The 25980-nt window shown below is 41.2% G+C and overlaps 1 protein-coding gene across 3 annotated transcripts in view; it reads left to right on the top strand.

The window, feature by feature from the left end:
* Positions 1-25980, top strand: part of ARHGAP32 (Rho GTPase activating protein 32) — a 193947-nt gene that overhangs the window by 33121 nt on the left and 134846 nt on the right. For 2 of the 3 annotated variants that reach the window (XM_085316756.1, XM_085316755.1), the window contains exons 3-5: positions 18986-19077; positions 20116-20157; positions 20517-20601. In XM_085316756.1, the coding sequence (XP_085172882.1) occupies positions 18986-19077; positions 20116-20157; positions 20517-20601 (219 nt within the window). The remainder of the gene's footprint in view (positions 1-18985; positions 19078-20115; positions 20158-20516; positions 20602-25980) is intronic. The other variant, XM_085316757.1, reaches the window with a different exon arrangement.

The following is a 25980-nucleotide window of genomic DNA, read 5'->3' as shown; positions in this document are numbered from 1 at the left end:
CTCTGCCTTGGCCAGCAGTTCACAGGCGTGCTTGCCGGTTTGAGAACACTGTTCTGGTCGATGTGGTTCGGCTGGGAGCGTGTGCTTCCATCCTCCCAGCGCTGCTTCTCAGCATCCTAAYGCCAGGTGTCCTGTGTAAATCACTGCTGACTCTGTGGTGTTGGTAACCTCAGGGTGTGTCTCAGGTGYGTGGGTCTCTCGGTCAGTCTGCGCTGGTAACACAAGGTGCCTGGCAGACCTCATCTGTTACTGTTCGCTTGTTTGTTTGTTTGTTTTCCATTGCTGATTTACRGTGCCTGAAAGATTCCCTTGTTCTGGCTTGACACTTGCCCTCTTCTCATGAAGGTCCCTGTGCTCACGGGCAGTTTGTACTGTTTAGTTCTATAGATCAACCTAGGTTTGTGCATAATATGCAGAAACTACACCGGTGCTTGCTGGATGTTGGACTGGTTGCAGGCACTTAGGGTACTGAGCACCTCCTGAAACCTTCTGCAGCAACCCGAGACTACTGTCTGCACCAGGAAACAAAGGAGGATGAATGGAGACCTGAATGAAAACGAGTTTGCTGTGATGAGCACTGTTGTGCGAAGGCACAGCTTTCCAGGAGGTGCAAGAATTGTCCTCAGCTGAATAATGTCTCAGAATCTTCCTTATCTATTCCTGTGTCTAATTCAAGATCATGATTCAAGAAGTGTTGTGAGGTTTTTCTACCGATATCACATTTGTGATTATTAATAGAGTTGGTAGAATTACTCATCGCTTATGAACACTATTATAAATATTGCCTTCTCCTAAATGGCTTGGAAGTGAGTTCCTGCATTCCCAGATATGTTTATAAGTATCACCAAAATAATTGGCTTGATGTTTCAGAAGTGAGATATTGAAAAATTGTTCATTTCCAAGATTAGTCACTTYTTGTAAACACTAAATTGTCTGTTATTGCATTGAGAGAAAAGTTTCTTTTCCATGACTAAAGTGTTTCAAAATAAGACTGATAAGTATTTTGCACTTTTCAAAAAAAAAAAAAAGATTTAATGACAAAATGTTGAGCATTTTGAACATTGTTATGCATATTCCAGGGAAAATGCAACTTGTTGTCTTATTCACAGAAATACTTACTAAACGTATTCTGTTTGGCCATCTCAAGGTACTGRCTTTTGGTAGGAAATCTTAATTAAGAAAGTTTTCTTAACATTCCTKTCGATCGCTGGTCTGCTGAAGCATAAGGCTATGAATAAAGCTACTGAACTTGAATTTGTGATGGCTGCGTTTTGTGCTTACGGTGGTGTTTTGACATCATGACCTTCTGAATAATCTGTGCATGGGTAGAAGAACTTGACTTGCTCCATTTCTGGAGTTTACGGTGTTGAGTGGCTCAAACTTCCAGTTTCAGCCTCTGCCTGATGACCAGTCTGCAGGTGGTGGTCACAGGATAGTCTCATGCTAGGTGCTTGATGCTGTTACTTTCTACTCTCTGTTTAAACTGWCCGTCTACTGCAGTCTCTCTTCTTCCCGATCGTTTTAAGCCTGAGATTTCTTCCCCTCCTTTCTTTCCTCATTTTGCACTTCACGCAGCCTCTGCTTCAGCCTTTTCCAAGGCTATTTGCATGCCATGCGAGTTTCTCACAGCTGCATAATAAATTTAATTTTGGGTTAGTAGRTGTTTAAACTATCGCAGACTTCAGGTTTTGCTGTTGCTTTTTATTTCAGCCTCCAGGTAGTGGCGTTACCTGTGTAATGTGCTGCTCCATTGCTTCCCGTGGTAGGCAGCTGGTGGCCTGATGGGGTGCAAAGCTTTGTCRCTTTAAATTAATTTCATACTCTGCCAGGTGAATAAATGCTGAGACGAGCAACAATACAGAGAGCTTGGGAAATTCTGACACGGTAAACGGACCTGTGATGCTAACTCGTCTGGCTGTTGAACTTTGCCTTTGTACGTGTTTTTGTAGTTTGGGASAAGGTGATTTATGTGTTCGCAGCTACAGCAACATACTAGTTGTCCCCGTTCTCTGTTTTATCTGCAAYGTATCTGGAAGTGCTTATTGTTAATTTATTCAAGTCCTTTATGTTTCCAAAGCTTTTTCTTAAATAAATTCAATAAAGATCTTTCTAAATGTATGGCRATTGAATGTCCTCCTGTACTGAGAATATTTTAGGCAGAGCAGAAACTATTTTTAATGTTTCTGACATTAACTCTTGGCACCTGAGTAACTCCAGTCCTTTGGTCGATGCTACCTTCATCTCTTTATGTTTATCATTTGTACTTTCACCTGCTGTTTCAAACTTCTTGTTAGYGTTTATGATCTAGCAGAAAGCCAAGCGATTTTGTATCGGAGATCTGATTTGTTTGCGGTATTTCTGGTGGTTCACAAAACTCTGCAGTACTATGAAATGCACTAAATTGGAGAACTAGGCTGAACGAGACGCAGCACTAGATGGACAGACTTCATAGGAGTTAGGTAACAGGACAGCTGCCCGACCAGTCCCTGAGGACGGTCATATTTTATATCTCCCCCTACTTACGTTCTGTATTTTTAGAATTTGGTCTTATTAGATATATTGTTTTCCTCACTGTCTCAGGCTCCTATTCCCTCTGCACAACTCGCCTGCTGGGTAACCTTCAAACATGCATTTTTTCTTTCTCTGCTCCAGTTTGGAAAGTGGAGTTGATGATACTGACTTTCTTTGTAAAATGCTCTTGACTTCTGGAGATGAAAAGCTGTATTTGAGCCAAGTCATTTTGCTGTTTATGGATTTTCTAAACCTCCTCTGAGAAAGCATATTTTAAAGGAGAAGAACATCTTTTCCTCATAGTAAATGGAGAGTACTCAGTTTCCATGTAATAAGGAAAAGTTGTGAAAGAGCCTTTTTACAATAATTTCTTATACCACCCTACAAAAGAGCTGTCTTCAGCCTGTYGTTAACCTTAGCATAAATTGGTATTTTTCTGTAACATTACAGTTACCTTCTATTGTTGACTGTCTGGCTAGCGCTGGGCACCTCTTTAAGAATCCAGTAAGTTACAACGTTGTGAAAGCAGTCTGCTGAGAGCCTCTAGCAGCAGCGTGAAGGCACAGGGGCACACGCGCGTCCCGTCTCTCGGTCCCTGCCGGTCTTTTTCTCCATTGCCTTTCTCTCCCATTGTCTAGCTTTTATGGAGAAGCAGGATTAAAAGAGGAGCTGTGAAAGTCTGTATTCACGCACCCTTTGAAAATTCTGCTGTCACAGAAAGATACCACCATTTTGAAGCTACGTTCAGCTGATAGGCAGTCCTGCGCTGGAGATAAGGTACATCTAGCTCTGAGTCCAGAGCTAGAAATAGGATTTTTCTTTTTTATATTTTTGAAAAAGGTAGCTGCACTGTCTGCYACTTCTTCCAGCTCTGGAAGCTTTCAAAATTGGAGTCCCTAAAGCTRTGTCAAGTTTATTTACTGTGAGATTTCTCATGATTTTCCTTGGTGTCCTGAGCACAAGGATACAGGCTCTTGTCCTACAGTGAATGTCTGCAGGGATTCATTCATGAGTAAATCACTGCTGGATGTGGGGCTTAAATTCAACTGCTGCATCCATCCTTGTTTTAGTTCCATTGATTTTGCTTTTCCCGATGCACTCAGCTTCATGGCTTTGCCCACAAATTCTTCATCTTGAGTAAGTCAGCCTCTCTCACCCCTGGTTCACCACTGGGGACCTAGAAGGATGACTRCCCATAATGAGCTTTGGAGATGGTAACTGTAGTATCCTCAAGCATTACTGGTTCACGACCAGGTTGCCTGGGATGATGCATGCTCAAAATCACTGTGACCGCTGTGAATTCTTGAATTTGGCAAAGGAAGAAGTGAATTGGAGCGCAGACAGTCCAGGCTCGGTATACGTCATCCTTTTTACCTTAGACTGCTGAAATTTTCTCAGGAAAAATACAAGCCTACAAACACCGTGAAGATGCCCAGGCATTAGACCGATAMGGAATTTTAGTTCTTATATCAGGTCAGATGAATCCTGAGAAMTGTAGTATTTTCAACTCTTGATTCTTGGTAAGGTAACATACTATGCTTTATGAGGATAACGAAGACTTTTTAATGAGACCTCAATATATCACTTTGTTAAATCTGGGGCAGGAGTGAGGGGAAAGCTATTTTTAAATTCAATTTATAAAAATGTGTGAATATTAGTGAGTTGTAAAGGTTTAAAGAAGGATTTTACTCTSCTGTAGTGCCAGGGCAGTTTCTCATGGTTTGTACGGCACTTAGCCCAGCATTGCAGTTTTGACTGTGGCTTTTTCAAGAAGAGTAGAAACAGTAAAAGTACRTAGGGTTTTTGATACTACTTTTATTTGATTTTTTTAATATTAAAAAAAAACAGGCGTGTTTCTGAGTATGTCAGTCCTGATTCAAGCTAAGACAAAAACTTCTGGGAACTGTGTCAAAAACCAAAGAACAGTGGAGTCTGTTAGACCTGCTTGCTTGGCCCTTTCCAAAAAGGTGGTTTACTGAAATGGTCTCATTTTAGCAACTGAGATATGTAGATATAATATCCTTTCACATGTCAAAATACGACATTTTGGATTTTTTATTCCTGTAGTGTGCAGTTGTTCTTGCTTTGTATGCATATGAAACACTGCCAGAACTTTACACCTGGATATCTGGTTGTGAGATTTTAAGTAAGCATGTAGACAGTTTTATTAGGCTGATCCTGCTTTCGGATGGATTGAATGCTAAAGACTTCTTGAATGCGTGACTGCTGGGGTTTTTTGTTTTGTTTTTTTTTTTTAAGCTAAAAGTTTAAAGTTTTCAAACTTGGAGGAAAATTTCCATAGACAGAAGCTGTGATTCAGTTTTCCCTTCTGCTTTGTGGGTGACTTAGTTGATGAGGGAATGAGCTTCGGCTATTTGGCCACCTAAATGCTGCAGTACTTGGCTCCTGGTGTTTTCAAGGCATGCTGTGCACATACCTGAGTCCTCTAGGTGCCTTAATACAAGACTGGCGCAAAGTTTTACTTGGAGTCATTCTGCTTCTTAGATGCTATGGAAAATGTTACTTGAAGTTGGGAGGTTAGTTTTATGCTCGTAGTAAAAGGGTCCCAGGCTTTTGACTTGTCTGAGTTATGAAGCCTTCTGTTAACCCTATGGAAACTGTAGTATCTTTTCTGCAGCATTTTCATGTGAATCACCGTAGCTCAGACTGTAGCTAACAGGTCACAGTGCCATTTGTAACGAAGATAACGATGGGGTAGTGCGGRGGTTTGGGATAACGTGGGCAGTATAAGCCTTGATAGGAGAGAAATGTTGTACGTAGCACACCGAGCAGTCGTTGGACTGCAGTAATAGTTTGGTTAACACAGTTGTAGTCGGCATTGGACCAGTAGCCTATATTTCATTTTCTATTCACRTAACTTCTTTTCCTTATTATTACTGTATGAATCAAATTCATTTTTGCCTCGTTAAGGTTTTGGCAGCGTACTGTGTTGTTGTCTATGGTCCTTTCCCTCCCTCCTCTTCCCGGTTCGAGAGCCAGTTTTATTTCACAGGCTAGCTCCCAGCATAGAGCTTGTCCCTGGGAAGCTTGGGACAATCACTCAATTGGCACGTTGGCGTCCACTTTGGTTCGCCAATTAAATGAGTTCAATTAAACCAGAATGGATACTCTATTTTTGGAAATAAGTACTAATGTTGAGCAATCGTTTAATTTTCATTGGCGATACTATAGAAGCAATTATTCTAGTTATGTTTACGTTTTGTGAATTTCTGTTTTAAAATCTACATATGTGCAATATTTAAAAAAGAAGGAATGTTTTAGATTTTGTAAGACAGGATTGGTAAATAATTTGTGGCTCACTATGCGCGGTTTCGATGCACCCCATTTTTTACATGCCTGCACTCCTTCAGTGCATTCCAGTTCTCATATGCTCTTTCTCTAGCCTCAGACTGAGCAATTAAGAAGAAATTTACATTGTGTTTAGTCTATATGTATTTAGTTGTAATTGATTGTTTGTTTTCTTGTGCTGTAAGGGATTGATAAGTTGAAACGTACCTCTTGTAGATGTCCTTTTGCACAGAATGCTTCAAAAATTGAGTCAATGGAAGCTTTAATGATGGGTGAATGTGGCAGCTATTTAAGATTAACAGTGGGTATTAATTTTCTTTGAGAAGTGCTTATTCCTTTTTCAGAGCTCCCCCTTTCTTTCCCTGTCATTTCTGATATGTTAACTACCTCTATATTAGTATTTTATTTGGGTCTGGATGCTAAGGCACAGCTGTTTTTATTCCTCTGATCATCCCTAAGGCTCCACTGTTTGCCATCACAAACATGCATTTTGCATATCTATCACAATTCATTCCAAAGCGAACCCAGTGCACATCAGTAAATACAGTCTCTTGCTGAGTGAAACGTTTGGATCATATATTTACATGTCAGCACCAGTACTTCATCTTTTATCGTTGCAGGGAATAAGAGTAATCAAAAAGACAAAGATGGCACTGGAGTGCTAATTTTTTGAATGCTCCCAGTAGCCCTCTGCCAAATTGCCTAAGTACACAGAGGCGTCAAAATGCATTAGTGTATGTTAGGCACTTAAGCCTGGGTTCATTAAGGCATTAGGGAGCCCAAGTGCCTGTGTTTGTTGTACTGTGTGTAGAATACTGTGCTCAGTGGTGTACGTGGTATCTGTAGTAGCTACGTGGCAACGAACGCCCGTTTGGCTTAGTCTGTCAGTGACCGCTTTGAATTCCCTGAGTTTCAGGTAAGAGATTKCCATAATTTTAGCTTCAGTTTTGGACAGTTTCACCTTCATGTTCTTTGTTCATATCCCAATGTGGTTTGTAATTATCACCCGTTTCTCTTGGGGCGGGCTCGGTCAGGTTGCCTGCCGGTGCCAGCGTGGCGAGGCCGTTGTGACGGCTGCCGTTGGCGATGGGGTTGTGATTAGCCCGTTTAGTCGCCATTCTGAGAGGAGGTATGAGATGAGCACCAAAAATTGGATTAGGTTGTTCTGACCCTCTTCATTTCCTCCCACCCTAGTCCAAAGATACTGGTTTTTTTAAGCATGTTTTGTTTTTGCAATGTAAATGCTGTTTGTTTGAAATGTACTTATTTGGTAGATAAAAATTACAGCTTTTTTAATCTGTCAGGTTTTTCTTGCTCCCAGCTGCTTGAAAGTAGAAGGGAACATGCAGGAATGGAAAGGATTGTCGTCTTTATAAGCATTTTCTTTTAATCAGCGTTCATTGACAGCTCATGAAGAGCTGGTTTGACCTCCTCCTCCTTATTTTCCAAACTTCTAGATGAATCTTAATTGCAATTCAATAGGGTTGGTGAGGATTAGTTTTACAATAGCTCCATGCTTGAATGTTCTGCTTATTAATCACCATAATGCAAAAAAAAAAAAAAAAAAAAGAAAAAAAGTTCTCCCAGTGTACATTTACTGCTCTGGCAGGAAGCTATAAAGTCCCTACTCAGCATCACCTAATAGAGTTCACACTAAATGAGGCANAAAAGAAAGAAAAAGGTTTTTTAAACTATTGTCAATACATTATGCTCATCTATCCCCTTCCGTTCCCCACCCCCAAGAGACAAACAAAAGCTGTCGGAGTATATACTGTCTTGTTAAAGGTAATGGGCATTAATGTTTTGCCGTGATTCAGGCATTATAATTATAAAGTGATGGATTATTCTCTGAAAATGTTGGTAATCCTTAGCCTAAATTTTTATTTAATTTGTTCCATGCAGTAGTGGTTTGCTAGATTTTTTTTTTTTTTTGTTGGTCACTGCTGTGTTTGTATAGGTCTATGTGATGGTGTGTGCTGTAGCAAGCAGAGCCTCCTTTTTGTTCATATTTGATCAAATGATGTTGCTGGGGCCTAGAGGATTCTGATTGCAAAAAACAGTGTGTCTTTGCAGTGGTAAGTCTTAACTCTGTCTTTGCTTCAGCGTTGCTGCAATGAAGTTTGTAATGGATGCTATAGAGGTTTGCAGCAGTGCTTTTTCCCTGATTAAGACTTCAAATTGTTTGTCACTCTAGAAGCTACAGTGTCTCATTTGTTTAATTTTCATCAGCTAGCATAGGATCWGTAGGCATGTGGCTATGACCTGATTACGTGAGGATATGTGACCTCAGGAGATRAGACATCAGAGTCACTTTGCATTGCTTCAAAATGAAAATTGCTGCTGTTCTGAATTACATCAGCAAGTTTATCAACTCTGTGGTATCTATAAGGGATTGGATGTGGGCTTCAGTGGGTGCGAGGTATACTGACCTTCTCTAGATACGTTGATACCGTAGTGGGGAGGAGCAGAACTCATGCAAAATGAAGATCAGTAGCTCCCCTCCTGCTAACGTGAGTAGCGTGTTAGGTAGCGCGTGCTGATGCAGTCATCGGAATGGGCAGGCTGTTCAGATGCTCTCAAGTATAATCCATTCCTGCTGCGATACAGCCAGGCCTACCTAGGTCAAAAGTACTGTGTATATATTGCCCACATTGCATTCCTCGGCATATCTTCAATGAGATGTTATAGTGAAGAACTTGATTTCTTTGCAATCCTGATAACGATTCCCAGTGAGAGCWCTTTTGTAGGTGCTGCAGAAGGTGGACCCTGTTTTGTGGTGCATARAACTATTTTAAAACCCAGCCCTACCTGTGGCTTTTGAAGTAGTCAGCGTCTAGGCAGAAATGTTTGGTTTCATTAAACATTTCTGTTCTCATTTCATTCATGAAAATGGGCTGATCTGTTCTGCTACGAGCCTAGTCCTACCATCAGTACAGTAACATTCCTACTCATTTCCATGACTACTGATTTCCATGCACTTTCCAGAGGCCTAGTCCGGCTCYGAGTTGGCGGTGGAGCTCCTTCTCCTTATGACAGTTCTGGTAAGGTCAGAGGTGGCTCCAGGATTTTAAGTAGAATTGCTTAGGGTTGACGTTCATCCAGGAATGGATTTTGCCCCTCAGAAGGGCAGTCCATTTGCCCTCGAGAGTTCCCGCTGCCAAGAGGCAAGTCAGGGTGCCATGTGTCGCTGCAGTCCTTACGTTGCATAAACTGCTTTAAGAAGCTTCTGTCTTTGGTTGTTCCTTCTCACCTCCCATGCTGCAGTGAGCTGTCTCAGGACAGTTAGGGTGACACAGTTTCTGGGATGAAGTGCTAGGAAGTGGATCACTGAGCTAATCTCATTTGAAAATAATCCTCCCAAAAGAAGTTTAATTTTCTTTTCTCTTTTTTTAATCTGGATTGTTTCAGGGACTTGCACTGTAGCCACTGAAACAGTTGCAGCTGCAGTTGGAGGAGGTAGGAGAGAGTAGCCTGGGGCCAAAAGATTGGGGCAGGAATTTTTTAAACTGGCTTTAGCTCTTCAAGCCAGAGTATCATTAAACTGTGCCTTCAGGCTGACGGTGTTCTTGTTGCTCRTTATGTTTCAGAGAGTGTAAAAGAGGAGGAGTTTTAGGGTCTATGTATTCTTGATTTGCTTTGTGGGCTGTACTGCAAGCAAACATTTTCTGCTTGAAAGCATCTGAAGTTGCTCTTTGGTATGGTTTGAGAAACAAAAATTTTAACTACTAGTTCTTGCTTTGTGGCACAATATTTTTCCCTTTATTTATGTGTGGGGTTTTTTATACCTCAGTCTTTTTTTTTTTTCTTTTCTTTTTTTCCTTAAGTATTGACTTTTGAGGAAAAAGTCCTTCATTTGTACCTACTAATTTTATGAATGAAGAAAAATGTGCTTGGAAGGCTACTATTCTAGCCATCTAGCCATCAGTCTCTGCAGGATCCTTTTCCTTGGTGATACGAGGAAGAGGTTGCGACTCATCTTGCTAGTTTTGCTGACCAGCAGCATCAAAAGACTTCTCTCCTCCTCTAACCCCACCTCAGTGAGATCAGATCTCAGGTCCTTGGTGCAGATCACCGTCACCTCAGATTTGCCAGCATGATTACTTCTGTAATCTCTCCTACCCCAGTTCAGACAACTGACTCCTTTTGGCTGAACAGGGGTTTTTTTTTTGAACGGTCGGTCAGGAAGGCAGATCCAAGGAGCCCTGCGATCCCGCACGGTTATAGTGTCCGGCAGCTGGAGGCAATTCCTTCTTCAGTGGCTCAGCCAGAGCAGGGGGTGTGATCGCAGGCCAAGCTTTCCCAGGCAGCACTTGCAGAAGMTTAGTGATGAACTGAGCCTTTTGTTTTGTTCAGAAGTTTATGGATAGCTTATGGTATAAATTGCATGTTACAAGTAAATACATTTCTCACATAACTGTGATATTGTAAAGATGCACAAAATGGGTGCATTGTATACCARCTGTGTATTTTATTTTATTATGATCACCGTTTATATAAAATAAAAGCTGAGCCCAGGTTGACTTTACGTGCATGAGTACAAATTCGTGTTAACTCCACTGACTTAACCATTGGGGTTGAATGGCAGGCTGCTGTTTTTCCTGCCTTCCCAATCTTTCCACCACTGCAGTGGGAAAATTCTTTGATTTCTAAACCAATTTATACATATAACACAACGTTGTTATTTGCAAAATCACTGAATATGGTTCAGGGCACTTACTGAAGTGGTATTTGCTACTTTTTCAGGCTGATTTAATCTCAGGAGTTTTTGTTCTAGGAGAAATTGCATTCCAGCATAACAACCCAGAGCTCCGCTTGTCCTTTTGTAACTAAACCTTGATTTGGACCCCTCCTCCCTCCAGGACACAGTGCACTGTAGAAATTGTGCATCAGAAGGGTGAGGGGTTTGTGTGTGTGTGTGTGTGTGTTTGGGGAGAGGGAGCTTAGCCAGCAAGGAACTGGAATCAAAGCACTGTGCTCTTTGGATGTACTATTTTCTGGGGCTTTTTTCTAAAATTTATTTTGTAAGCTGTGCAGAATAAGGACTGTAACCTTGGCTGCCTTTCCCACGCATATTGTATGTGGGATTTTTGTTTTTGAAGAAAGTACATTCCTTCGCCAGTATGCTATTATGCGAGGCTATGTACTGTACCACTGCAGCTCCCGGGGCTGAGATCTTTGTGAATGGTAATAAGGGGATCTCGCTTTTGTGTCACTGTAGCACGGTCAAATCCAACCTAAAGCTCTCAGGTAGTTATCATGATAATAGTGTGCTCAGTAACTAACCATTCATTTTTGCTTGGTGCTTCTGTTCTTGTCTCTAAAGCAGTTGGTAGYTATGAAAGAAAATACAAGTGTTGGGACCATTTTGCTGGAAATAACCACCSTCCTTTGGGAGTATTAGATCCATCTGCAGAGGATCAGTGCAAGTCCTTGCGTCTGGTTAGGCCCATTTAGGAAGTTTTATCTTKACATAAAATCCACTTACTTTGCAGAGGTGAATTTTATTTACAGTGGTAAGAATACTGCCAAAGTAGGTTCATGCTGCTGCCAAGTGGCTTGCTTTTTGTCTCAGACTCCCTTTACCAACTATATTGTTTTACACATGAGCTGGAGATGATTTTATCCACGTATCAGTGAACTAGATCTACAGATCAGTGAACTAGATCTACAGATCCAACAAACTTCATTTTAAAAATGCTGGATTAGTCATCATGAATTTGTGCATTGCTCTGTACAGTACTCTTTAAAGTATGCTAAATGGTTGACTTGGACTAACACTAAGCTCTGGAATGAGAGGTTTCGCTTAATTTGCCAGCCCATGGCAATGCTTAAAGGTTTTTTTTTTTTTTTTTTTTTTTTTGTTTGGTATTTTTAGTTTTTTTTTTTTTTTTTTTTTTTTTTTTTTTTTTCCTCTCCTCCTCCTTATTTTCCCCCCTTCGGAGGAGAAAAGCTGGGCAGAGAAAAACACATCCTGTGTGGTCTTTTGAAATAAAAGAATTTGCTGTTAACCATGCCATGCCATAAGTACTGGCTGGAACAATTCAGCATTGACAGGGAATGTGGAAAATGGGATTAAAAGTCCCAAACTCAAAAAATGATGCACGTTAAAATATCTCTCTGTTGAATGCAGATTCCTAGTCATGGGATTAAGAATGTTCACAGTCAATACTCAGAGTTTCACTACTGGAAGCACTTGTCATTTTTTCACTGGCTTTCCTCTATCATATTGCACATTTACTAAAGGATTTTGAAAGGCATATCTAGCTGGTCACTCCATTTCTCCACATACCCTTTTCTGCCACATATGTTGAGAAAATGAGCCAGAAATAAACTGAATTTTCCTTTGTTCAGTACCTCTTCTTTTTTTCATGAAGAAGTTGAGAACCAAACTCGTCCTCCTCAATGCCTAAACTGGGAGCTAAATTTAGAAGTCTGGGCTACTTCTAATTACTGCAGAAGTTCTGGCCTTGATTTATGCATGCACATTACCTGGTCCTACAACTGTCCACTGGCACRTTAGAAAGGCTTTTTTATTTATCTTTGCAAAAGGGATCAGGAAATTTGCACTAGATAAGGAGCTAAGTGGTGGAGCTAAGATATGATTTAATGGAATTGAAAAGGTTCAATTCCCTTTCATTCCAAAAAACATCTTTATACCTTGCTCAAAGCTGTTTCAAAGCTGTTCCTTTGCACAACGTGGCGTGGATTGCTGTGATCAGAGTCTACGAAGCCCCTCTGTCTCGGATGCAGTTTTGCATACTCTCCTGTGGTTTTTGAATATGCCAGTGCTGCGCTCTGCTGATCAGGCTGTGAATTGCATGGATATTAAATCTTAGGAAGATAAATTGGTAAATGTGGAGTTRCTTCTTTTTCCTTCTTCCATAAAGCTGCTGTAGCATAATGGTTATGTACTTCTGTTTAAGCTGAGATTGTTGGAGCTAGCTAGGTAATACATAGATACATAATATCAGTGCTCATTCATTTTAAATATGTTCAAATATTTCCTGAAAATTTTAGCTGAAGTTCATTAGAAGTGTACTTCCAGTGACACAAGCATCCTATATGAAAGTACTCAGGAAACCATGCATTTGCATTCACTAAGTGAATCAGCGGTGAATGGTAATTTTGCCATTGTACCCCTGACATTTTTGGATGAATGCTAAATTTTCATCAATTACTGTACATTTCTTCTGTTCAAAAATAGTGACCCAGTTAAAGCTTTCTTGTGCTCAAGTACAGTTTAATCCATTTAGGGATGCAGCTTTCGCAGATAAATGCTCCAGAGTTGGGACCTTTCAGCTGGAGTTATTTTTAATAGCTTGGACATGGTGATTTTCAGTTTAGTGAAAGCCTTTTGTTTTGGTTGATTGATTTGTTTATTGTGGATAACCAGGATTGTTATTACAACATGTAAAGTAGGAACAGAAATAACTTTCTTTCCCTAGAATGCGTTAGTGGTTGTGGAGAATGAACTTGCAATGAACCATCTTCATCCTTTTACTGTGCTTCAGGCTGCCTCTGGAGTAGTGAATACTTGGTAAAAGCAGCGCAGTGCTCGTGGAACCGTCTTCTTTACCTCTGAGTGATTGAGGGGATCTTTGTAGGACAATTTTTTTTTTAATGAGGCCAGGTAAGCTGTGCAAAGCAGTTGGTACCGAGCCAGCCCTGCGTTGTGGAGCTGGTCGATACCCAAGGCTCTGAGTAGCTGTGAGGTGTTTGTGGATTCACGTCCACCTCAGGGGCCAAACTGTGGATACCGTCCACTTTAGCTGGTCCTCTTGCTAAAGCCAAGGAGACCAGCTACTTATCTCCTGATGAATAACGATTTTTACTAAAACTATCGCTGCTGTTCTCTGGTAAGAAGTAAAAATCTAACGAAATTTGTTTTGTTTTGTTCTGTTTTCCTCCCAAGAAAATGAAGGGGAAGTGAAGATGTARAGGGAAGACTGTCATGGAAACCAACCAGCATTCTGAATCAGCTCTGATATTTTTAGAAGTAAGGCTGTGTGCTGAAAGAGTTCGCAGCAATCTTTCTCTCCACAAACTACTTTTGGTGATAAGACTGGTGATAGGAAGATGCGTAACTCTTGCCACGAGTCTAATATTTATTCTCATGAACTAATTTCTCCTGGATTAKCTTGCTTTGCGCTAACCTTATCTAAGAGTGAATACCCGTCTTGACAAATCCCACTTCAGCTGAGTAGCCTGGGTTACATGCTGACTGTTGAGTCTTCCGCTGTATCAGCTCCTGCACATGATACTCTCTCAGGTCAATATATCACGTATTTGCGAACTGCTGGTTAGCTAGACCCTAGTGCAGGCCCCTACCTAACGGGTCCCGGCTCCCCAGCTGCAGCCAGTTTGCCCGCTGTACCTCTTACTGTCCAGGGCCTCAGCCTGCCGGCTCATCCCCCGTTCAGCTGGGGAAGGAGATCTAGGCTGGTGTGTTCATTTTGCAGGATCTAGGCCTGATGCTGCTGACGTGGATGTTRCACAGAGCTACCACAGATGCACTTGCATGGTTATTTGACCATGTTTTCCATGGCACGCTGCATTCAAAGATTCTCTGTGCGGCTGTGGGTGGAGAGGAGTGTTTTGAACACAGAGCTGCAAATAAGAGAGACAGGTGGAAAAGGTGGAATTTTGGATGAGTGGTTATAGCTGCCAGATCTCCTAGTTCAAGAGAGTTTTGTGGTAGCATGATGGAGAACCAGTTTGCCAGCTGTGGGATTCCTGGGGTTCTGTGGGATTCCACTTTTCTTCTCTTTTGCATCCCAGCGGGAGCCTGTGGTGGTAGGAGAAGGAGAACGGGTTTACCTAGGTTCGGTATTCCCTCGTACCGAAGACTGACAGAGACTTTATCCTGTCATGTTCGCTGGACTGTTTTCTTGAATCTTATATGTATGTTTAGGTTGTGTTCCATTTCTGGGCGTGATGGAAGGACTGACGTTTTCTGATAAATGTAATGGGACTTTTTTTTTTTTTTTTGAGAAAATCCTTTCATGTTTTGCTATGGAGCTGTCAGGTTTGAATTATTTATGACTGAGGTTTTGTGTGCTAGCGAGAGCAGTCCTGAAGTTTACCAAACAAYGACTAAAAGATAAAGACCAGAAATTTAAAACTCGAGTGTTTAAAGCTAGACGCCCTGATCTGTGACAGCTCCGATTCCCCCACAGTTTAGCAGTTATACTTTAAAATGGCACAAGCRGTGCAAGTGCTGCAGGGCTCTGCCTGATACTCCACAAGCAAGCAGCTGTAGTGACTTAGACGCAGAGTGACCAGCCCTGAGAGGGGTGGGATGGACAGACAGGCCTTCATCCAAAATCCCTTTGAGGAATCATTTTAGTAGCACTTATCTGCCTCACTATTGGTGTGGGTATCTGTTATAAAATACTTAAGTTTTCAGATATTGTCCCAACTGTTACTAATACATGTGTGATCTGAGAGTATCTTAGCCCAGTCGTGACTTTTAAGCAACTTTTAAGTGTTGCTTAAAAGCCTTCAGCTGAAACGCAAATGGGCTGGTGGTCCTCATGAAGTCACTTGACTGGGTTCTGAATCAAGCCCTAATTTGTTTACCAAGTTTTGGACCAGAGCAGATTGATACAGCGGTGACATTAAGCTGTGAAAATCGGGCTAAATAATTTACATAAACAGATTTGCTATGCAATTACTGCGTTTCCACAGAACAGTGATGCATAGAAAATAAGGAACAGAAAGAACCAACTGATGATGCTAGCTAGCTAATTTTCAGATGTAAATAATTCAGCTGTTTCAAAATGATTTTTAAAGTTAAATTACTGTGACATGAAGCACAAAAGATGACAAATCTCGTCCTGGATGTTTTATTTGTGTTTTGAGAGAGGGGTAGTCTAGGATGACAATTTGCAAGCCAGGTTTTATATCAAAACAGGTACAGACTAATAGTGAATAAAGCGTGCGTTTATGCAGCTGTGTATCTTTGCTTAAAGGGATGGCAGCTGCAGTTTATTTTGGAGGAACATTGCTAATAAAATAGCAGTAAGTTTTATTTCTTTGCCTATTCACAAAAAAAAAAAAAAAAAAAAATCTAGTGTTCTGGCTTATACAAGATCACCATTTGGTCCATTTTCTTTGACTCTGAGACTTTTGAGAGGTTGTTGTTGTTCTGCAGCTGGGTCCAAAGAGCTCAAATCTAATTGGAAAAGCAACCCAAATTAATTAGCGTGTTGCATCTCATTGTAGTCTATTTAAAGGGATATGTGCTGGTGGAAAGGGGAGAGGCAAAAATCTCCTTCCAGCAAGGTTTAGACCTAACTCAGTTGGGAAGGAGAGAATAATGTGACTTTTTCAGAGAGAGATGCTGGCATGCAAGTCTCTTGGAGGTGTGGGTTTTGCATATGCTGCTTTAAGTCAAATCAAGGATAGTCTCTACCCACTGCTGCAAACTGGCCTGAAGCCCATCTTTTTCTGTCAGTCTTGTTTATCCATTCTTATATCCCACCAGCTTCTGCTGCTCATGAAGATGAGAAATTACTTTTCTTCCTACAAAAATTCTGTTCCTTGGAAAATTAAAGCTAGCATGTCCAGCTTTGACTTAAAGCTACTGGCATATCTATTACTGTAATTAGTTATTTTCTTATGTAGAAGACCTATAATGTTTATTAAATTCGCGATCCTCTTAATTCACAATAAGACTCTCARGCATCTTATTACATACTAAGTAATTGTGTACTTGATACCAGTGAGTCAGCCAAAGATGGGTTTGTTTAGGGATAAAACTATTGTCCGTAATTTTCTTCAGCAAGTAGGTGTGCATGTTCTGTGCGTCTGTGGGACAATGTTAACTCTCTGCGTTAAAACGTTGCATGTGTTCGGGGCTGTCACAGGCTGTGAGTGTCCTTGCTTCCAGTTTAACTGATAATGTTGAAAGGGGAGAGAGCTTCATTCAGATTTGCTGCACTTGCCTTTTTCAAGGGCAGTGCTTGAAATAATTGAACAGGAATTTGTCCCTGTGCAGGGAACTTGCAGTCTACTCGAGTCCTACGTAAACCCAAGTGATGTTGGTGAGACACCTTTGAATGAATGCAAATATCTACAGCTTGTATGTCTGCATCTGAGTCTGGGGACAAGGACCAGATAGTTTCCGTACTGTACATGACAGCGTGCGGTAGTGTTCCTCTCTATGTAACAGCTTTTGGGAACTGCTCATCTCTGTTCAAGTATCTTTTGGTGGCCTTGTTTAGAAACACTGAAATCGAGCTGGRTCAGAGAAGTGGTCTGATTACACCTGTCATTAGCAAATGAATTTAATTTAATACTCTTTTTTCTTTTTTTTCCTGGGCTCTAAGAGAGGGAATACTGAAGTGCCGCTCTTCCTCTTGTCATTTGGACATTATTCATGCTCTGTAGTGCATTGTGTAAAACAGAAGAAAAGCTAGTTTTCTGTGATCTGTCCTGTGCTCATTCAGCTGGTCTCATCCAGCTCTGCACTGAGATGTTCCTGGCCAAGATCAAGGACCATGTCTTTCTGCCTTAYGAAGTTTGTGCTGAGTTTCTTGGTTGGTCGCTGCTCCCTCTTAAAAGCCTCACCGAAAAGCCCTGATTCCTCGAGGCTGTAGGGCCTGGCTCAGGACCGCCGGAGGAGTGTGCAGCGCTCAGTGCACGAGTCGCCCCGGGATGGTGACTGCCCACCCGAGCGGAGCTCGAGACTTCTGAAAAAGCGGCTGGAGGAGGGCGAGGATGGGAAAGTACAACGGAACGAACGGAAAAGCAGAGCTTGGACTTCTGGCCTTGTTAAAGTAAATGGCTACATAGAAATCCAGGGGTTTTCTGAAAGCTTCATGTCCCTGTCATCAAAACACAAGCAGGCAGTTGTGCTTGTGGTATTGCAAATAACAAAATGAGTGTTCTGGCCCTGCTTCCGCTGCTCATTGCTGAGCTTGTGCACGTCCTTACAGAGAGGCTGCTGGATACCAGATACGTGGCTTCAGTGATTCTCAGTCTGAGATATTCCAAAGGATCAAAGCTTTAGTGTGTAAGATAAAATCCTGCCCCAGGGGAATATCTCTGCACCAAAGTACCACACAGCGGGATCTTGCTGAAATATAAATTGAACAAAAATCCCGCATATATGCACCTTTTGTTCCATCTAAAGTATGAAAAACACTTCTTTGCAGTATTGGAAACCATATAAATTTGGCAAATAGTTTAAAAAAAGAGAGAGAAGGCATCCCTGTGTACAACTGAGTGTTTACATGTGCATATTGAAGAAGTTCTGCACTACTTCAGTATAAGATGCAGGAATGCATCCAACAAAAGTCATACAGCAAGGTAACAGTAGTTTTTGTTAAATAATTRTTTTTGAATGAGGAAGATTTTTTTTTCTTTTTTAATGAGGTGAACAGAAGAGGACTAAATTGATGCAGCAGCTTATTCTTATCTCTCCTGAGAGAACACAGAAAAACCCATAAAAACGTAAATGCTGTCGTTACACCTGCTGTGAGCTTTTTGCACTTTGGAAGAAGAGTGTGCCAMTGGGTGTTTATTTGACATTTTCTTTTTTCTTGGACCTAATTTTAGTGATTCAGAAACTTTAGTATCTTTATACACTTACAGTGATAATCTCAAATACATTTTTTAAAACCTTGCCTCCCACATATAAGCAGCTGTGTCATTATATTGATTTTCTACCGTATGAACTACTCATCTTCTTCCAGTGACTGCTTGAATCTGTGTGCACAGCTGTTTTGAAAATCAGGTACTTAATGAGGAGTCTAAATATGGAGTTTAGAAATGTATGTAGACTCCTGCCTCTGGAAATCCCTTCTTTATAAACCGAAAGGAGTAATGAATAAGATACTGGATCTCCCAGTGATTACTGGGAATTAGCAGGGCTCGACAACATGGTTTAAGAAGAGATAATCACATATTAGGTTATAATCCTAAGGTTCAGTTTTCCTAGTTAAAAAGGCTGAAGTACAGTTTGGAAGTACATGTGAAATTTKAACTCTGTSTGTAGGTGTATATACAYACACACGCRCACGTGTGAACACATGCACACATGTATGTATATGTATACACACACATATACGTATATATACACATATATGACTGCTTCATGGGAGGCAGTAGTCCRTATCGTGCAATCAGATTTTAAGTTCCTTGCTTTCTTTTTTTGTTGCAGGCAAGAGGTGCAGATATCCCTGACATTCCAGGGGAGCTGCCGCTTCGGACTTGTGGCAGCACAGCGAGTATGAAAGTGAAGAATGTGAAAAAGTAAGAGCAGTGTTCTTTGGTTTTCCTGTCCTTGCTGGGCTTCCTGGATTTTAGCTATTGTGCTACTACACAACCAGTGCATTCTGCARTGATTTTTGATAGTGTCTTTGTCGGAGCTGGAAAGCCATTCAAAACAAAGTGCGATTTGCTAATGTCATCTAAAACTGGGACGCAAGAGATTTTGTTAGCTCCTTCATCCTTTTCCTGCTATAGAAGCAAAGCTTGCTCAAGTTTTGAACATCACTCTTGCTGTATTTTTAAACTTTTGTGATTTCCCCCTAAAATGGTTTCATGTAAAAATATATATGGGTAAAGAGAAGTCCAGGCAATGTATAAATTGGATTATTTTCTCCATCTCCTTGTACTCAGGGAAGTTAAACAAGGACAAGTGGGTGGCCTATATATTTTCTTTTATTTGATATTTTTTCTCTGTTCCTTTTTTACATTTTGCCCTGCACCTGTTCATTGGATGAGTTTTGCACATTTTTCTTTTTCAGGGGCATTTTTTCTTCTCTGATATCCCAGTTTCTTGGTTTTTTTTTTCCTTTGGGCTTATGTTCTTTTCCTCTCCCACAGAATCTAAATCAACTTACTGTGCTTGTAGTAAAGGTTTCAAACCCCTAACCTGCCAATGGGTTCAAAAGTAATGAAAATTACTTGGCTTGTCTCTGCTAATAATGCTGACTTGAGGACTAGAACTGCCCAGTACTGATCTGTGCATTCAGATCACCTCTCTGTAATGCTCTGATGCTGTAAGGGAAATGGCTCTTTGTTCTAGTGCTGAGCAGCCAGATGCTGTATCTCACTTCCCACTTATATTCCCGTGGGAAGAGAGAGCTAGATAATAATCTCATTGGCTCACCACCAGAAATATCTATAGGAGTCTATAATAGCTTCAGCAGAAGCGAGAGCATGTTGCGGAGCCAGAGGATCTCCCCGTCAGCCATCATTGTAGCTAGAGACACTTGGGAATAATTATGCCTCACTTCTGAATTTTAAAAAGGCAAAGGATAAATAGCATTTGTTCTGCACCCTCAGATACATCAACCCGGGACTGATGGGCTGTGATGCCTTTCACAGGTAAAGTTCTACTTTCCTATGTGTCTCGTGTAAGGCTGTTAATTTGCACTGCAAAAATGCATTTGTGAAGGTAGAGCGGCTTGTCCCTGCACCGTTCCGTAAAGGCATGGGCCTTGGTGGCGGTGAAATGCCACAGCTCCTTAAGGATGCGATGATAAAAGGCACTTTGCAATTTAGTTTTCCTTCCTCACTGAATTCCTTTCTCCACTGCTTTGGTGCATCGTGTCAGCAAACCCCTCCGCTCCCTCGGCTTCAGGGTGAGAAAGTCTGTGTTTTTTAGCTGCATTTTGTAACAGTACTTGATGCTGAGCATTGTGTAAGTGATTTGCATCTTACGGTGTGCTTCTGCTGTGCTTCAGGTTATCCTTTACAAAGGGTCATTTCCCGAAGATGGCTGAGTGTGCACATTTCCATTATGAGAACGTGGACTTYGGCAACATACAGGTGAGTTTCAGATTTCTTTTACATACGAAACAACGTTGTGTTTATCTGGCTACCTGGGGGTARTCTGGTGGGGGAAGCAGCAGAGGATGTTTCTCAAAGGTTTTCTGAAAATGTTTAATAATAGGAAGTTAAAGCAATAGGGTCTCCTCATTTGGCATTGCTTTGATGTACTGGACCTGAATCTGTCCTCAGCTATGTGACCACCCCTTTGAGCTTGTAGATAGATTTTATTTCCACTGGATATGATGATGTCACTGTTATAAGACTGCATCAGACAATCATAATTGAGTTGTCCTGTGATAACTGCATGTATGTTTTTAGCTTGCGTGTGTGTATCTTTAAGTAACTGTGTGTGTGTGTGTGTGTGTGTGTTACCAGCTCTGCACTGTGTACTGCAGCAACTGTGTCATCAGAATACAAGAAATTGCTAGTCGGTCAGAGTTGCTTTTCTGGAAGTGTGCAAGCTCTGTTCCTCTGTGGTCCATCCATCAGAGCTATRAGCAGAAGCATTTTTCATTGAGCAGTAGCAGGGGAGGGTTGAGGACCAAGAATCACCGCTGGTTGCTTATAAACAGGGCACACCTTGCTCTGCACTTTCTGACACAGGAATGCCTCCAGCATCTGCCAGCCATTTAGCTAAAAAGAGGCTACAACCTTTTCACTTGTAAAACATTTCCTGTAATATAGAGTGAATTATTTACAGCCTTTTATGTTTCTGTGCTTGACAGTTATGCAGACAGAATTATACATCTTTTTTCCCAATCTCTGGAAAATTCCTACTGAGAAGGTGTGCTCTGGACTTTGGGTCCTGTTTGAAATTAATTCATCCCTGGAGCACCCAGCACCATTGACTAGAGAGACAGGATGGAGTAGCTCTGTTGCAGAACATGAATAAAAGAAATAGTAAAGAAAAATTCAGGATTCACTTCTAGTATTATTCACATGTAGTGGGTCTAATTAAAGCCCATTCTTCTGAGCACTGTATGTACATGTAGGCGTTTGCAGACACACACACACACACACACAAACATACACAGACATAGCAAGTTAGACAAAACAGTGGGTTTAAGAGGACACCGGTGCAAAGAGCCCAGTTCCTACTGAAGTCTCTGGAGGGTGGACTGCTGACTTGAACAGGGGCAGTCCTGATATTTCTGAAGCAAAATATGTTTTTTTATTTTCAGTTTTTGTGAACAGGAATAGTGTGACTAATCTACATCCCTTCATTGTGTCTTCTGGTAATTTTTTGAATTGGGACTGTTAATCTTTAAGTCGTTTCAGARAGAGGTTTCCTGTTGGAGTAGGTGTTGAACAGGTCTCTGTATACATGTACGTGTTTTTGCATTATGCAGTCCTCTGATTTTTCTGTTTTCTTCCATCCATCAGAGATAATGGAGGCTTGCAGTGCACTAGCAGACCTCCAGCATAATGTGCATGCTACAGAGAGGTTATAACTTTTGCATATTATTAGTGCTTAAAACATTCTGAGGACAAGTTAGTGAATTCTTTTGTGGGTTAAGCAATCCTTGATGTGTTTTAAGGATGGCAGRTATAGTTACATGGTTGGCATGCTGAGATATTTGTGCTTATGAGAGGCAGAAAGTAATTACAGAAATAAAACCAGGTAATATATTCTTTACAGATCATCTTCATGCTGTTCTGCTAACAAACCTGAAACCTGTTCCGTTGGGAAGTCCTCAGAAGCAGGAGGTGGTGTGGTCTAGCTCTCATTTTTGTTGGGTCATTGCTGGCACCTACAGCTTTCGGGGCTTCTGCTGGGTAGTTCTCTGTGCTGCCCCCTCTGGCACAAGCAGAACAGCAACTGCTGTAGTCCGGGGAGTAATCTGGCTGGAAAGTGCATGGGGAAGGGTTGGAAGGGAAGGAAAAGCAGCAGTGGTTGTTCAGCCCCATCAGGTCCCTGAGCTAGTTTGTCTCCCAACGTTCGTGTTGTGAAGAGAGAGGGGAATGGTGGACAACTGTGATAAAGTGTGCTGAGCGTCTGCGTTGGGAGGGGAAGGTCACGTCTCGGCTTAGACCCCTGCTGCCTCCGAAGAAACGTGCACAGAGCCACAGCCTTGCTCGGCCAGGTGCACACTTAGCTGATCGTGTACCTAGAGCGAAGCACGTGCTGAAACGTGATCCATCAGGCCCTAATACCAGCTCCATGCCTCTTGTTCCTTCCTTTTTCTAAGCAGGATTTCTGATGGATTCCCACGGTGTAATGACTTTGTAATGTGGAGAGAAATATCTTAAGAATAGAGCTTGATGCCTAAATCTGAAAGGCTGGGGCATTACAGTATTTCTGTACTAGAAGACGACCAGCATTAATGGCAAAACAAATGAAAGCTATTACAACAGCAGTATGAGCTTACACGCTGAAAAATAGGTCCATATAGGGCTAATATATTTTAATCAAGTGGCATTCATTGGTAGCTCCTTTGTGATAACGAAGTAAAGTAGAAGAGAATAGAGTAGRCTGAAATGACTTGCATGTAAATGACAGCTTGGCACCTAATAGCGAAGTACTGATTTGCATGTGAGGGGGTAGTGGGTGTAAACTCCTTTCAGAATCTATTCACTGTTAAAAATTTGCATAGTAGAAATGCAGTATTATCTGCCTGTGTCAGTAATTGTATAATACTGTCTATTAACAGCCTGGCCAACTTTCAGATTGTTTTGTAACGTTTGTGTCACTTATAATATGGTCTCATAGTGCAATGTGTATTAATATCTTGGCATTGCACCTTATGCGATTGTTTTAGATTAACTTTCTGAGATGTATAAAAATGGATTTGTTCTCTTCTTGTCCTAGCACTACACTAACAAAACTACATGCATTTTGGCGTACTTTTACGGAGATGTTCTGGTATGCTTTCAACAGCAAGGTACTTCTACCATATCTGTKTCTGGCCAGCAAGACGAATGTTGCATGGGTAGGAAATTATTGGTTTACCAGGCAAAAGCTATATTAATGGTAAAGATAGTTGACATTGATGCTGCAGTAATAGGATGTGCACTACAGATGGCAATAGTGCCAGAAGTTCACTGGTTTTCTGTGGAAATACATTACATTTATTATTGCATTTATTTCTCAAGTGTGCTCCATTAAATTTTTAATTTTACAATGAAAGGCCAGGTTCTGGTTTTAGTCTAACATTGGGTAAACATTCTCAAGTTTTGGTTGGCAGGAACAGAACTGTGGTTCAGCCTCTCTGTGGCTTGTGTCTCCTGGACTAGGCTGTCTTAGCCGGATCACTCAGCATCGGTTAGGTGGGTTCTGCTGCTTTCCTTCTCTCTGTAGCTCTGCTGCCTTTTCACATTCCTTGGCAAATGTCCATCTGTGAAGCCTCTGCTGTCTCTAACGTGTCAAAGTTTAATTTATTAATATAAAGCAGGTATTACTTTATTGCTATATAGGGCATCTTAATGTTCAGTTAAGCACCAAGCAGGGAGTCAGAAGTCCTTGGTTTCTCTCCCAATCTTCTGTTAAATATTTAACACATTTAGGCAAAAGAACTCACCGTATGTTTAGCTACAGAAGTCCTTAAATCATACCAGTATAGCTTCAGAGAGTATATTTAGCCTCAKTTTCAAAGGCAGCTTATTGAACTTAAGCATGATTTCAAGGTGTGCTAACTGCAAAAGCTTAATTCTTAGGGGCTTGGCATGTATCCGTTGCAGTGCAGATAACCGAGCTAACACCGAAAGGCTTGGTGCGTATCCACTAAGCAACACAGCATCTTTGAGACGCTGGCTGTGCACGCATGAGCAGGGTTGGTGCTCAGCCCGGGCTGGTGTGTTTGCCGGTTTGAGGCTCTGTGATTTAGGTGTTGTGCTTTTCAACTTAACTCATTCACGAGGAATTGCAGCATCTCAGTACGGCAGATGTATCACACAGTCTCGCTGCCTTTTAGTAAGGTTTAATGCTTGTGTATGTATAATATATAATATGTAAGTGTTGAACTACTTTAACAAAACATCCRTATTACTAAGTTATACAAAGTGGAATGATTCCTCACTTAAATTGGGAAAATGTGATGCTACTTAACATTCGGGCACTGTGACATTAATAAACAAGAGAAATAGTCATTAAGTATATTGTATCTTCTTGCTAGAAATAAAGATTCTGTACTTCCCTTGAAAAGAATGAAGACATTTTCTTCAGTTACATGGGTTTTAGTAAAGGAATATGAGCATCTGACCAGCTTGGTGGTTTCTGGATAATATTATTTGCTCCCTCAAAAAACCCACCAGCAGAGGAGAAAATGTGCTGTAATGCACATTCATATTGCTTTATTCATCTTGTATTTGACACCAGTTTTTCCCTTCAAACAGCAAGGTCTTTGTGCATGCATCTTTGTGTTTCTGTAGCAGCTTTCTAAAAATAAAACCCAAGAAAAGAATATATGGGAGAACAGGATTCGATTACTGTGCCTGGGAGATCCTCGCCTCCTTATCTGCTAAGCCCTGGCATTGCAAGTGGTAGGAGCGTGTTATCAGTGGTCGAGGAAGTATTTGGACCAGAATCACTTCCGCCTGCGGAGGCATCGGCTGCCAGGAATTCCTAGTGTGAGCTCAGCAGTATTGTTTGCTGTTTGAATGCCTTTGGCAAGCTGCTGCCTTCCAGCCAAGATGACAGGCTGCATTTCAATGGTGGCTGTGGTTTGAGTCTGTTATAGTATTTTCCTGTTGTGTCTTAAGAGTTAGAAGTATTATAAAGAGAAGTTCAGTTCTTGTTGTGTCTTTTGTGAGAAAAGCCTTTAAGATCTTTTGGGGGTYGTGTTCTTTAGGTTTGCTTTTTTGGTTTTGTTTAATAACGCTTCTGGGAAAGGGATGGGGAGGGGAATGTTCTTTCAAGATCTCTCTGTTAATCATAATTAAAACTAAAAAAATTTCTTAGTGTAAAGGAAACAAAAATGGTGAAGCCTGACCRGTGTCCTCCTCTGGATTTAACAGGAGCAGTTTAAGATGTTTTTGCCACAGGTACAAGCAGTCCTGCATGTAGATCTGCTAGAAGTATAGGAATGGGGGAGTGCTCGGCAATCTGTGTCTACCTGAAGTCAGACAGTTTAGCTCAAGCCTACTTCCATCAGTGATTTTAAGCTAAGCCTGCTCACTGCCTTTAGTGTAGGAGGGATTGCTCAWGTCCCAACTCTTCCATGGGCATGGCAATCTTCAACAGCTTGGCAGGCATGAGCAGCTGTGGGCTGTAGCGTCTGTGGTTATTCCATCCRTTTGCAATGTGTTTAAAGAGAAAGAAATCTTTATTTAAAAAAAACACCAATATGAAACCACAGCCCCCTAAGTCATTCCCTTTTGAAAGAGAAACACATAGTAAAAATTACAAAAAATAGCCTCAAATTGGCTGTGTATTGGTGC

This window comes from Rhea americana, unplaced genomic scaffold, assembly GCF_003343005.1.
Source record: "Rhea americana isolate MKP2758 unplaced genomic scaffold, rheAme1 scaffold_48, whole genome shotgun sequence".
Classification (NCBI taxonomy): domain Eukaryota; kingdom Metazoa; phylum Chordata; class Aves; order Rheiformes; family Rheidae; genus Rhea; species Rhea americana.
Note: the sequence above shows the minus strand (reverse complement) of the source record. Positions and strands in the feature narration are given on the sequence as shown.